The sequence below is a fragment of the Citrus sinensis genome, chromosome 3 (genome assembly GCF_022201045.2).
Source record: "Citrus sinensis cultivar Valencia sweet orange chromosome 3, DVS_A1.0, whole genome shotgun sequence".
Classification (NCBI taxonomy): domain Eukaryota; kingdom Viridiplantae; phylum Streptophyta; class Magnoliopsida; order Sapindales; family Rutaceae; genus Citrus; species Citrus sinensis.
In genome coordinates this window covers 51,470,426-51,481,377 of record NC_068558.1, presented here as the reverse complement: position 1 = coordinate 51,481,377, position 10,952 = coordinate 51,470,426, and the positions used below count along the sequence as shown (strand labels likewise).

Below are 10,952 nucleotides of genomic sequence, written 5' to 3'. Positions count from 1 at the left end.
AGAATATGAACTTACTAAATCAAAATTAGAGAGAACGTACGTGGTTATGGCGGTAATATGATATATGATGATTTATATATAAGGGTTTATGGATAAGTGAAATACAACTGTCTTTTTATTAAAATATAGGGTTATAATATGAATTTTAAAAAGGTGTGATAGTTTATTCAATAAGCTGCTTATGAAAAGCAACCCCTACCTACTTTTAAAAGCTGCTAAAAAAGTGTAAAAAATTATGAAATAAGCTACTTTTACAAAATTTAGCAAACACTATTTTTATCAAAAAGTATGAAATAAACAGTTTATTTAATTTCAACCGCACTACCAAATTGACCCTTTGTGTCCTAGTTATGGCTATGACTCTACTCTCCTTCCAATTGGATAGGGGTAGATAATTACTTGAATATTATTATGGTAGATATGTTTTATTATAAAACGACCATGGAATTGATCGTAGATATATTCATTATTAAGTTTATTAGTATTCTAATTGAAAAAAAAAATAGAAAGGTAAGATAACTAGATAAAGATAAAGGATTTTTTTTTTTAATCTCTTCACTTGTTAAATTGAAAAGAAGAAAAATGAGTATAACCTAGATTGTTGAAACTACACAAAATCTCCATGATATCTTAAGTAGTTCGAAATTTCACTACCATTATAATGATGTTAACTTTATTAATCATTTTCTTATTATATCCTTTATTTTAATGTTAGTCATATTACGTGTTTTGGGGATGTCAATCAATTATAAGGACTTATATATCCTTAAAAATTAAATTAATTGGATCTATATTTTTTTAAAAAAATTTTAATTCAATTTAAACTATCTAATAAAAATGCAAATTTCCTCTTGCGAAAATCCCCTGTGACTTGTGGGGGCTTGCCCCTCTTTCATTTAATCAAGTTTCTAGTAACTGTCATTTTTGTTGATGATGGATGTCTATTGAAAAATAAGTATGATTTATTTGATTGTTTCATAAGTTTTCAGGATCTTATAAAGAATCAATTTGATGTAAAGATTACACACACACACACACATAAATGCCATTCTTCATATACCTCATCTCCGAGAATATAAGTGGTTCGTTTTGTTTCTATACGCAATTCAAGATTTCGTTTGTGTTCATGTTGGCGATTTTTGATTTCTGATGTGAATTCAACATGTCATCCACCCTTTCCTACAGGTTCCCCCACCGATCCAGTAACACACATCAAAATCTCATGAGCTCTCACTTATAGGAATAAAATAGAGTGGTGGAAAGGAAACATAGACTCCTATAGAGACAAGCTTGACACTCATTTTTCATGCCAACTTACCACAAACTTTATGAATGGATGCTTTTCTAACAGCTATGTTCCTAATAAATCAAATGCCATCCATTATACTAAAGTTACAAACTCATTATTTTAAGCATTCTCATAAACATCTTGACTATCAGAGGCTGAAGGTATTTGGCTGTAGGTGTTTTTCTTAACTTAAGGACTATAGCAAGAGTAAAATGTTCCTAAAAACTTGTTCATCTTTTCGTAAGCTTCGAAATAATATATAATACGCGGAAAATAGACACTTTTAAGGCAAGTTATGATCTCCGCAAAATATTTTACTCCTTCTAAGCAACCAAACTACATCATATAAGGTACACCTAAAATCATAAAGGTTACAAGTGTCTCGACCCCATAGCAAAAGCGATCTATACTTGAAGACATGTAATTTTTAATAAAGCGCATTGTCACAGACCATAATCGTGACACCCAAAATATGCGCTTGTACGCTAGTATCGATAATGGTTTTGCTAATTCTTGGAGACGTGCTTCAGGGGAGTGTGTGTGGGGAATACAATGGTCCTAAATTCCTTGGAGTTTAGGCAGGTCGACCCGGTTGAGTTTGGGGAGCTTGTCGCTAGTCGAGGACTTAACATTGAAGAGGGGTCTAGGCGAAGCCCTTCACACACTGATTGAGAATTGGAGCCATTCTCCTAATAAGCCTAAGGCAAGCCGAAACCAATCGATATTGTGCAACTTCCACTAGACTTAGGTGGCGTTTGTTTTTTTGTCTGAAATCTGAATCGACCTGAATTAGTCTGAATTCTGAATAGATCTAAATGTCTGAATCTGAATAATTTGTTTGTTTTTTCGTCTGAATCTCTGAAAATAAGTATTAAGTTGTTTGTTTTTTTTCAACTTAAAAAACTGAAAATGTGTAGTTTTACATTTGTATCCTTATTAAATTTAAATGTCAAATAAATAATATATTAAATACCACAATATTTTAACATTTATAAGTAAAACTATATTTAAGTGAACACATATTGATTTTGGAATTTTAATATATAAAATACCATAAATTTGAAATTTTATCGTATATAATATAAAAAAGAAAAAACTAATAAGATGTTTGAAACAATTGATTTGCAATTTCATCTCGAAGTTGTCGCATGTAATTTTGATCTTTCATACTTGAGGAGTTGATAGCATTAGCTGTGTGGTTTTGATCGCCATGACCACTTTCTAGCTCAACTTCATCATTTTCATATTGAGCAAATAATGCATCATCCACTGATATTTTTCGAAGAAAATTATGAATCGCCATGCATGCCACCACTATTTTTCTCTGTGTATCAAATGAGTATGGTGCCATCCTTTTTAGTATTAGAAAACGGGCCTTTAGCACACCAAAAGCACGTTCAATAACATTTCTCAATTTAGCATGGGCATGATTGAATATTTCCTCCCTTCCTCTAGCTCGACCGCCACTACGAAAGTCACCTAACCAATAACGCACATGACGGTATGGTGCCATGAAACCTCTTGTATGTGAATATGCTGCATCAACTAAATAGTATTTATCTAGAAAAAAACATTCAACATGAGTGACTAATAAAATATAATATTATAAATTATAATGAATAAATTGGTAAAATAATAAATAATGACATACCAGGCGGTGGAATAGGAAAATTATTTCTTGAATTACGAATGGTTTCAGTTAAGACCCTTGAATCATGTGCAGTTCCTTCCCATCCAACAACAACATATCTAAATATCATGTCAAAATCACAAAGGGCCATTACATTTTGAAAGCATTCTCCCCTACCCCGACCTCTATATGGCACTTGTTTATCAGTTGGAATACATGCATGAATAAGAGTTCCATCAATTGCACCAATTGAATCCTACATATTAGTAATTAAATTATTTCAATGATCAAAATAAAAAGCTTTATTCTTCAACATATTAGTATACAAAAAGTTTTATACCTTAAAAATTTGCCTTAATCGAGTATTACGGATGCCTCTTGAATTATCTGTAAATGACGGAGGAGTGATCATTTCTTTCGAAAACTTCATCATTGCCGACAGTACTTCATGAAAATACCTATGCACTGTATGACCTGAGTGCTGGAATCTAATTTTAATGAACCGATTTCGAAGATTATGGCTAATTGTAAATAAGAACATAGCCATTTTCTCTTCAACAGTTAAATGCTTACTATCAGAAAGCCATCCTTTTTCTTTGAACAATTGACATAGAGATATGAACCCATTCTTATCCATCCGCATAAGATCATAGCAGAATATTGGTGATTCATTTAAAAGTTCTTGAATGTAAAGAGAACCTGTCAGAGATGATGTAGATACTCGTTGCCTTTTGGTCGACCCTTTCAATAATTTTTTTACCAACATAATCAATTGTTTCCGTAATATTCGTCTAACCCCAATCTTTATGTCAACTTCTTCGTCAGCCATAGTCATATCTATTATACGAATATATATATATATATATATATTATATGTAGCATTTAAAGAAGAATATTTAATATTAATTGAATGTTGACATACCTACTATTAAAGTCCAAAGTATTGCTTAGGCTGCAATTTATTTGTGATAGGATATAACAACCTGACCATATAAACAAATTTATAAGAAATTACAAAGACAAAAATAAAGTAAAAAAAAAACATAGATAAGCAATGTAAACCACACTTTGAGCAGCAAGATATTCATTAAATATTCAAATAACCAAAACACACCAAATAAAACATTGACAAATGAACTAGGAATAAGATATTAAGGCCCTTTTGGTAAACTATAAATCCATCCAATTCGTTCTTCATCACACTCCATGCCCATCCATAGTTCTCGATACTCTCTCTTATTGCAGAGTGCATTAGTAGCCACATAATACATGGGATTGTCATAAGTTAGTAGCTTTCTCAAAATCGGCATGCACTAAGTAATTGAAGGTCCTTTGTCATCGGTCTTCTCTAATACATCCACTAATTTGTTGATATCTTCGCGAGTTTCATCCGATTTGCTTTTCTTTTGTTTCTTTTTACACCTTTGCATGTCATCGGGAAGCGGTTCATCCACATTGGTGTATGAATCTGGTGTTTTTACCTCACAATCATTATTTTCTACGTTAATTGGAGTTTCAGATAGCATCGATGATAGATTCCCCATTTCTGGTATCCCTTCCATTCCAGAACTCCAGTTATAAGCTCCTGTTGCTACTGCACCTGAGAACAATGCCTCCAACTCTTCAGCATTTGCTAAAGGTTTATTGCGAAATTGTTTAGCTTCTGGATATTTCTGTTCAATCAAAACATAATAATTGATTATACTTATATGTAAAAATATTAAATAATTTACTTAAATAAAAAAAATGTTACCTTCAAGTATTCTTCCCATCTTTCAGGTGGCCAATCAAAAGTACGAGTTGTAGAATTGTAACCATGTCTTGTTGTCATTGTTAATTTCAGCCATGTGAGGTATTGCCTTTTCATATAATCCCATCCATTTTTAAGTTGTTTCGGGGTAATAGATTTTCCTGTCAATGTTTTCAGTTCCTGAGAAATCCTGTTCCAAGCAGTAGGCTTCAAGGTTGCCCCAGATCTATTTCCATTGTTTGCTTCACGCATGCAGAGATCAATAAAATATTTCCTATAAGTTGGATCAGTCCAATTTGCTCTCTCCCCTTGTGACGACATCTATGAGAAAGTTCCGCAAAAAACAATCAAATGGAACCAATTGTGGATTATTAATTTCAGCAATTGCCATTATTAATTTCACTCTCAAGGAGACTGGAAAATTCGTAACCACCCAAGATAGCTCTATTAAAACTACTTCAACCAATTACATTAAAAAAAAAAATGCAATGTCATATCTGCATTCAGTCAATTGATCATACACAACATCATCTCAATTATAAAAAAGAAAAATGAAATCAAACAGATGAGCGAAAATTCTCCCAAATAAATCACTGTCAGATTAACAAAATATATTCATATAAATAAAACAATACCCAAAACGCATAACGAAGTGTGTCAGATCCAAAAAGAGTAGCAAAGCTATTAATTATTAAAAGTGAATGCTAGAAAACGTAATTGAAAAGTCAAATATAATAAAAGTGAATGCTAGAAAAGGTAATTGAAAAGTAAAAAAGAAAGGCCCAAGTCAAGTGCTTGCCTGGTGAGCAATTAATGGGAGATTCAAGAGAAATTAATGGGAAATTCAAGAACTGGACGAGAGAAGCAAAGTGAGGGGAGATTGCATGACGGCTAAAAAAATAATGATAAGATTATTATGTGGGATAAATTTTTTTAGGTGAGTTTTAGGATAGATATGAAAAATAAATTATAAAGTATGGATATTTTTGACATTAGAAAGTAACTGACTTAATTCAGATTTTTCCATTCAGTAAAAAGCTAAAAAAATAGCTTATTTTATTAAGTCAAAATTATCTAAAAAGTCCTATTAAGTTATAAAAACAAACACTTCTAATTAACTTAATTAATTAAGTTAAGTCACTTTAAGTTATTAAGTTAAAAAACAAACGCCACCTTACTCTCGTAGTATGGGATGCGGGAGTGTGGCACGAGCTCGAAACCTCTCGTCCCGTGACAGCGTGCTTCCCTTTTCCTTTTGTTAAAAAAAAATGTTAACAATGTCAATTCTATGTAGGTCTCTAATTCTAAAATAGTTGTTATGAATGACAAAGAGAGACTAGCCAAAGACGGTGCTTTACTGTCAACTAAACATTGCTCGCTCACGGTCTTATTGCACCTCTGCTGAAAATTGCATCAGAAGTGCACCCAAAATGAATCACCTAAAGTCACTCCATATCCACATCTACAATATCGTTCATCAACAGCAAGTATCTTGTAGATAAACTCGGCAATCACTCATGCTTCATCAAATTGATCTTTTCACTCAAGGACCTGCCGTTCACAATTTCGTATTGCTAATAACATGTGTCAAGACCTATAATTTAGGCTCTTTCCTTCTATTCAAAACTCTTCTGTGTATGTGTATTTGTAATGAAAATAAGTTATATATATATATATATTTATAAACAAAGAGTATTCTTTTTTCATAATTAATTCGTCTTGGATCTTTATACGTATAAACCAAGACAAGTTTAGGCATCTCGCTTCCGCACCAAAAGTTTGTAGAGGGTGGTACTTGGAAGATGCACCATTCGACTGTTTAGGTAGCGAATAGCTGTTGCATACCCAAGAAACTAATGCTTTTGTTTGGATAAGAGGAAAGTGAAAGATTCTGTTAGAAAATTTGGTGTCCTTGCGCTTTCTCTGAGAGAAAATGAAGTAATATGCAATTAAAGGATATAGATAATTTTTGAGTAATTTGCGATAAAAAAAAAAAAGAAGAAAAAATGAGCAGGAAACTACAGTGTTGTGGCCTAAGATGGCAGCTACATTTGAGGCTTTTTCTTAGACCTGGGAGTTGGAACATTGAGTCTTTTACACTCCAAGTACTTCAAAGCGAAGTGAACAAACACTATTTTTCTTGACTTTTTGCATGTCAGTTGACACATTGAGTCGCCCACACGTCAAAAATATGATACAATTGACAGAGAGTGGTAACGACCAGCAGCAATGATAAATTCTAACTACCCGGTTGCTTCATGCAGTTTGCCTTTCCTCTTCTTCAAGAGAAAATGAAATAAAACTAGAAATTTGTTAGACCTAATAAAAGTCCCCACTTCACCTGCAGCCCCTTGAATGTCCAAAATAGGCAATTGACCATAATACATCTTTATTCGTCTCCATTAGTTGGTTCGACCATTCACTGTTGCTTTTATTAACAAATCATTGTTTTATGTATTAATAATATATCATATCCTTATAATGAAGTGGGCTACCGATGCCACTAGCCCATTAGGCCTACGATCAAGGGAAATTACTTTAAATAAATTTGTACTTTGAAATATGATATGCAAAAATTATAAAAGGCGTGCTGAAAAAAATGCTACAATTGATTGCTTTGCTTATCGACACGTTTATGTGTGTGTGTAGTGAAATATGTATATGTGGCAACAATTTAAGGAAATAGGTATATACAAATGTATCCCTAATTAATTATCGATTAAATGTTAATCTTTAACCGTCAATAAGTGGGCAGCTCCTGTAATCCAAATGTAGTCACCCAACATAAGAAAATGAAAACATGTGAAATAATTGTGAGATCATGGGTGATTAAACTTGGATTTGCTATAAGTTACAAATTATGTAATTTAGCAAAGACCAATACTCCTTTTCAAAGCTTCTGCGTTACCAAATAGAAAATATCATGATAAGGATTAAGAGATTATACAAACTTCCCATCAGTGATCAGTTTAAGCATCATTAATCTTAGCCTAATTATTTTTGGAATTGTTGGCAACCATTTACATAAATTAAATTTACGAATCTAGCACTTCCTTTATAATAAAGCTTCCCTCCAAATGCAATCCAAATTCTCGCACTAGATACCAGTCAATACCATGCTTTTATTTACCAATCATCTCCTTCTTCTCATCTTCATCATATTCATCCATGAATCGCCGCAATGCATTGCCGTCCGATCAACACCAAAATTCAAGTTGAAGCAATCTGATAAGTATGATCCCGCTGAAGCCACAAGGCACAAGGTATCTGATAATACATTGGATGGATCAAAGCTTATGCTGTCTGATTCTTACAAGGCCAGTTCGTTGCATGCAAAGAAAGATTACGTGTTATTTCCTGGTAAGCCTCGATGGACACGTCACGTTCCCATGACGCTCTCGTACGCCTTCTCAAAAGAGAACATGATCAATTACTTGCACATAACAGACATTAAAGCCGTGTTTAAACGCGCTTTCAGTAAATGGGCATCTGTTATTCCCGTTAGTTTCATCGAAACTGATGACTACGATTTTGCTGATATAAGAATAGGGTTTTACAACGGCGATCACGGCGATGGAGAGCCATTTGATGGAGTGTTAGGGGTATTGGCTCACTCGTTTTCACCGGAGAGTGGGAAGTTTCATTTGGATGCAGCTGAGACGTGGGCCGTTGATTTTGGGTCCGAGAAATCACCGGTAGCGGTTGATTTGGAATCAGTGGCTGTGCATGAGATTGGGCATTTGCTAGGGTTAACGCATAGTCCGGTTAAAGAAGCCGTTATGTACCCTACGTTAAAACCTCGAGATAAAAAAGTTGATTTAGCTCTTGATGACATACAAGGAGTACAAGCTCTCTATGGATCAAACCCTAATTTCACAATTGGTTCCTTAGTAGAATCTGATATTTCAACAAATCTGGCCGTTGATTTGAGAATCAAATCGTCTATGTGGGCCACAATGATGCTGCATTATTTGGTATTTTGCTTTTGCATTAATATTACTAGATGATTCGGATAGGATACATAATATATATAATCATGCAGCCCAAAATCATATGGAGCTGATTGTTTGTCTTAGATTATTTTTAGAGATCATAGGTCATGATCATACGGTGGTAGCTAGTCTTTTCATATCATAATTACGTTCATTATTTTTAATTACTATTTTTCATTATTATCTTTTTTCCGAGAATTTCTTTAAGATTTGATACTAGTCTTAGCGATAGTTGGAATTCAAAGGAAGCTAATTTGTAAAAGTTCTTGAATAAGTGAATGGTTTTATTGTACTCTTGTCCTGCTTATTCTTCCATAAATATATTATTGGGATTTTATTCTTGATGCAAATTTAATGGTTGGTGCCAACTGAACATTGATTTATGGAAGTTGAAGCCCCCTTTTTTTTTTTTTTTTTTTTTGGAATACACTGAAGCCTTATTTTCGGTTAAATTTGATCTTGTCTTATCTATATACAGTAAATGAAAAATACGGCTACATTAAAGAGTACAATAAAGAGAATCTTTGTCAAGTTAACAAAGAGAAAAATAAACTCCATAAAAAAGACTTTAAACGAAAAAAATCTCTACAATAAAGACTATCTATGGAGATTTTACTCTAATATAAATGGAAAATTCTAATAAGAGGTAATTGCATTCAACTATGAAGTGTCATGGGAATGAATTAAAAGCAAAGAAAATATTGAAGATGACTTTTTTTATTGTAGAACTCGTCACATGTAAAGAAACACTTACAGCGATAGTGACATAAAATGATTTTCTCTTTTTTTTGGGGTAAAATGACAATACCGCGTCAAATTTGTTTCCACATAACAAAATATTATTTCATAAAGAAGCAAGGTTATTTTTGAAAGTCTTGGATAAAAATTTAAATTAGTTTATTATTAATTTATGTAGTAAGTGAGTTTTATTAGAAAATATGATTTTTTTAATAATTTATTGTTTTACGAATTTACTGAATTATTGATTTAACATGTTAATCTTAAGCTAGGACCAAAAAAATTATTATTTTTCGATATTATTAATTTATAGAGTAACTACTTTGATTTTTTTTTTTTTTTTAAAAAAAGAGAGTAATGTTTCTTTCTAATGTCAGTTTTATGCTAGTACGTGTTTGAGAACAAAATTGCCACAAAATTTATTATTCAGGAATGTAGAGGGCATGGCACCATGAATGCAAACACCATGGCGAAAGGCTTTCAACGAGACTCAGTTGTTGGGGAGCGTGAATGAGAGAGGCACGAGGGACCACCGTAAGTCTGTGTATGTCACTATGTCTCTTCCCCGCCGTCGCTTTCTCACACTCGCCGCACGAGTTTGAGACCTTGAATATTGTACGTTTTATATTGAAAAAACTTTACCAACCTCCAATTATTAATTATACTGTTAATTAGCAGTTAACATACGAATTCAAAAATCATAGTACTTTGGATCAGAAACGTGACAGAAATCCCTTACATCAACTTGCGACAAATATTTAGGGCCATATAATAGGCCGGATCTACGTATTTTTATAAATATTCATCGGCTCGCTTGATGATGGTATTTCAAATCAATTACATTATTTCGTTTTAATTTAATATTTTATATTATTATAGATAATAATTTGAAATCCTAAATTACATCAACTTTAAAATGTGCGAATGTTCCGACAAGATAAAACTCATTATATTGATTACAGAATCTTACAAGATACAACTAAGCAATCAAAGAAAAAATTGACCAACGTTAATCAATGCAATATGATAATGGATTTGTGGTCATCTTCAATGAAAAAAAAAAAAGAGAAAAAAGTAAGAAGAGGAAAAGTCCTGCGTGTTTTAAAATGGGTAATGGATTGTGATTATCTTCCCCATCATCTTTGTCATCATTGACTACACACGACAAGATTACGCCTGCTAAGAGTTGACATTTTGAAGTTAATGCCATCCACGTGTTGCAAGCGTAGATGGTCCACGTGTCGCAAGCGTAGATTGTCCACGTGTCATTCCAGATGTAAGTTTAAAAAGTAGAATTGAAGACCACAAAATTCTTTCAGCGAAATTGATCGACAATTGCAAGCTGAACGAGAACCACAAGCTTGTTTCTGCAAAACAATCGCCAATGAGACACTGCCCCACATACTATGAAACTAAAACCCGACGGGCTAACTATGTTGTTCGTTCCTAGAAAGTTTTAGCAACTTCGAGTAATAACGATAACTTGCATACTTTGGTTCTGAATAGAATAAATGACATAACGCTAGCTAATGCAAGAGCAAATAACCAATTCGA

The 10,952-nt window shown here is 32.9% G+C and overlaps 3 protein-coding genes across 3 annotated transcripts; 1 reads left to right on the top strand and 2 right to left on the bottom strand.

The window, feature by feature from the left end:
* Positions 1-2,384: 2,384 nt before the first annotated feature.
* LOC107174913 (uncharacterized) lies at positions 2,385-3,747 on the bottom strand. Its single transcript, XM_015526189.2, has 3 exons — positions 3,259-3,747; positions 2,940-3,174; positions 2,385-2,848 (listed from the first exon to the last, which is right to left on the bottom strand). The coding sequence occupies exons 1-3, from the start codon at positions 3,745-3,747 to the stop codon at positions 2,385-2,387; spliced, it is 1,188 nt and encodes a 395-aa protein (XP_015381675.2).
* Positions 3,748-4,231: 484 nt separating this feature from the next.
* On the bottom strand, positions 4,232-4,989 carry LOC127900869 (L10-interacting MYB domain-containing protein-like). Its single transcript, XM_052436126.1, has 2 exons — positions 4,672-4,989; positions 4,232-4,591 (listed from the first exon to the last, which is right to left on the bottom strand). The coding sequence occupies exons 1-2, from the start codon at positions 4,987-4,989 to the stop codon at positions 4,232-4,234; spliced, it is 678 nt and encodes a 225-aa protein (XP_052292086.1).
* A 2,692-nt stretch (positions 4,990-7,681) lies between these two features.
* Positions 7,682-8,983, top strand: LOC102618968 (metalloendoproteinase 4-MMP). Its single transcript, XM_006491386.4, has one exon. It carries the CDS (start codon positions 7,785-7,787, stop codon positions 8,673-8,675), a length of 891 nt encoding a protein of 296 aa, XP_006491449.2. The 5' UTR covers positions 7,682-7,784; the 3' UTR covers positions 8,676-8,983.
* The last annotated feature ends 1,969 nt before the right edge of the window (positions 8,984-10,952 follow it).

Excerpts from the sequence above, each read along its gene's own strand:
- LOC107174913 (XM_015526189.2), bottom strand. The coding sequence starts at position 3,747 with ATGGCTGACGAAGAAGTTGACATAAAGATTGGGGTTAGACGAATATTA. Across the intron at positions 3,175-3,258 it reads GATTAAGGCAAATTTTTAAG|GATTCAATTGGTGCAATTGA; the intron begins GTATAAAACTTT and ends ACTAATATGTAG. Across the intron at positions 2,849-2,939 it reads TTTTCCTATTCCACCGCCTG|ATAAATACTATTTAGTTGAT; the intron begins GTATGTCATTAT and ends GTTTTTTTCTAG.
- LOC127900869 (XM_052436126.1), bottom strand. The coding sequence starts at position 4,989 with ATGTCGTCACAAGGGGAGAGAGCAAATTGGACTGATCCAACTTATAGG. Across the intron at positions 4,592-4,671 it reads GATGGGAAGAATACTTGAAG|AAATATCCAGAAGCTAAACA; the intron begins GTAACATTTTTT and ends TTGATTGAACAG.
- LOC102618968 (XM_006491386.4), top strand. The coding sequence starts at position 7,785 with ATGCTTTTATTTACCAATCATCTCCTTCTTCTCATCTTCATCATATTC.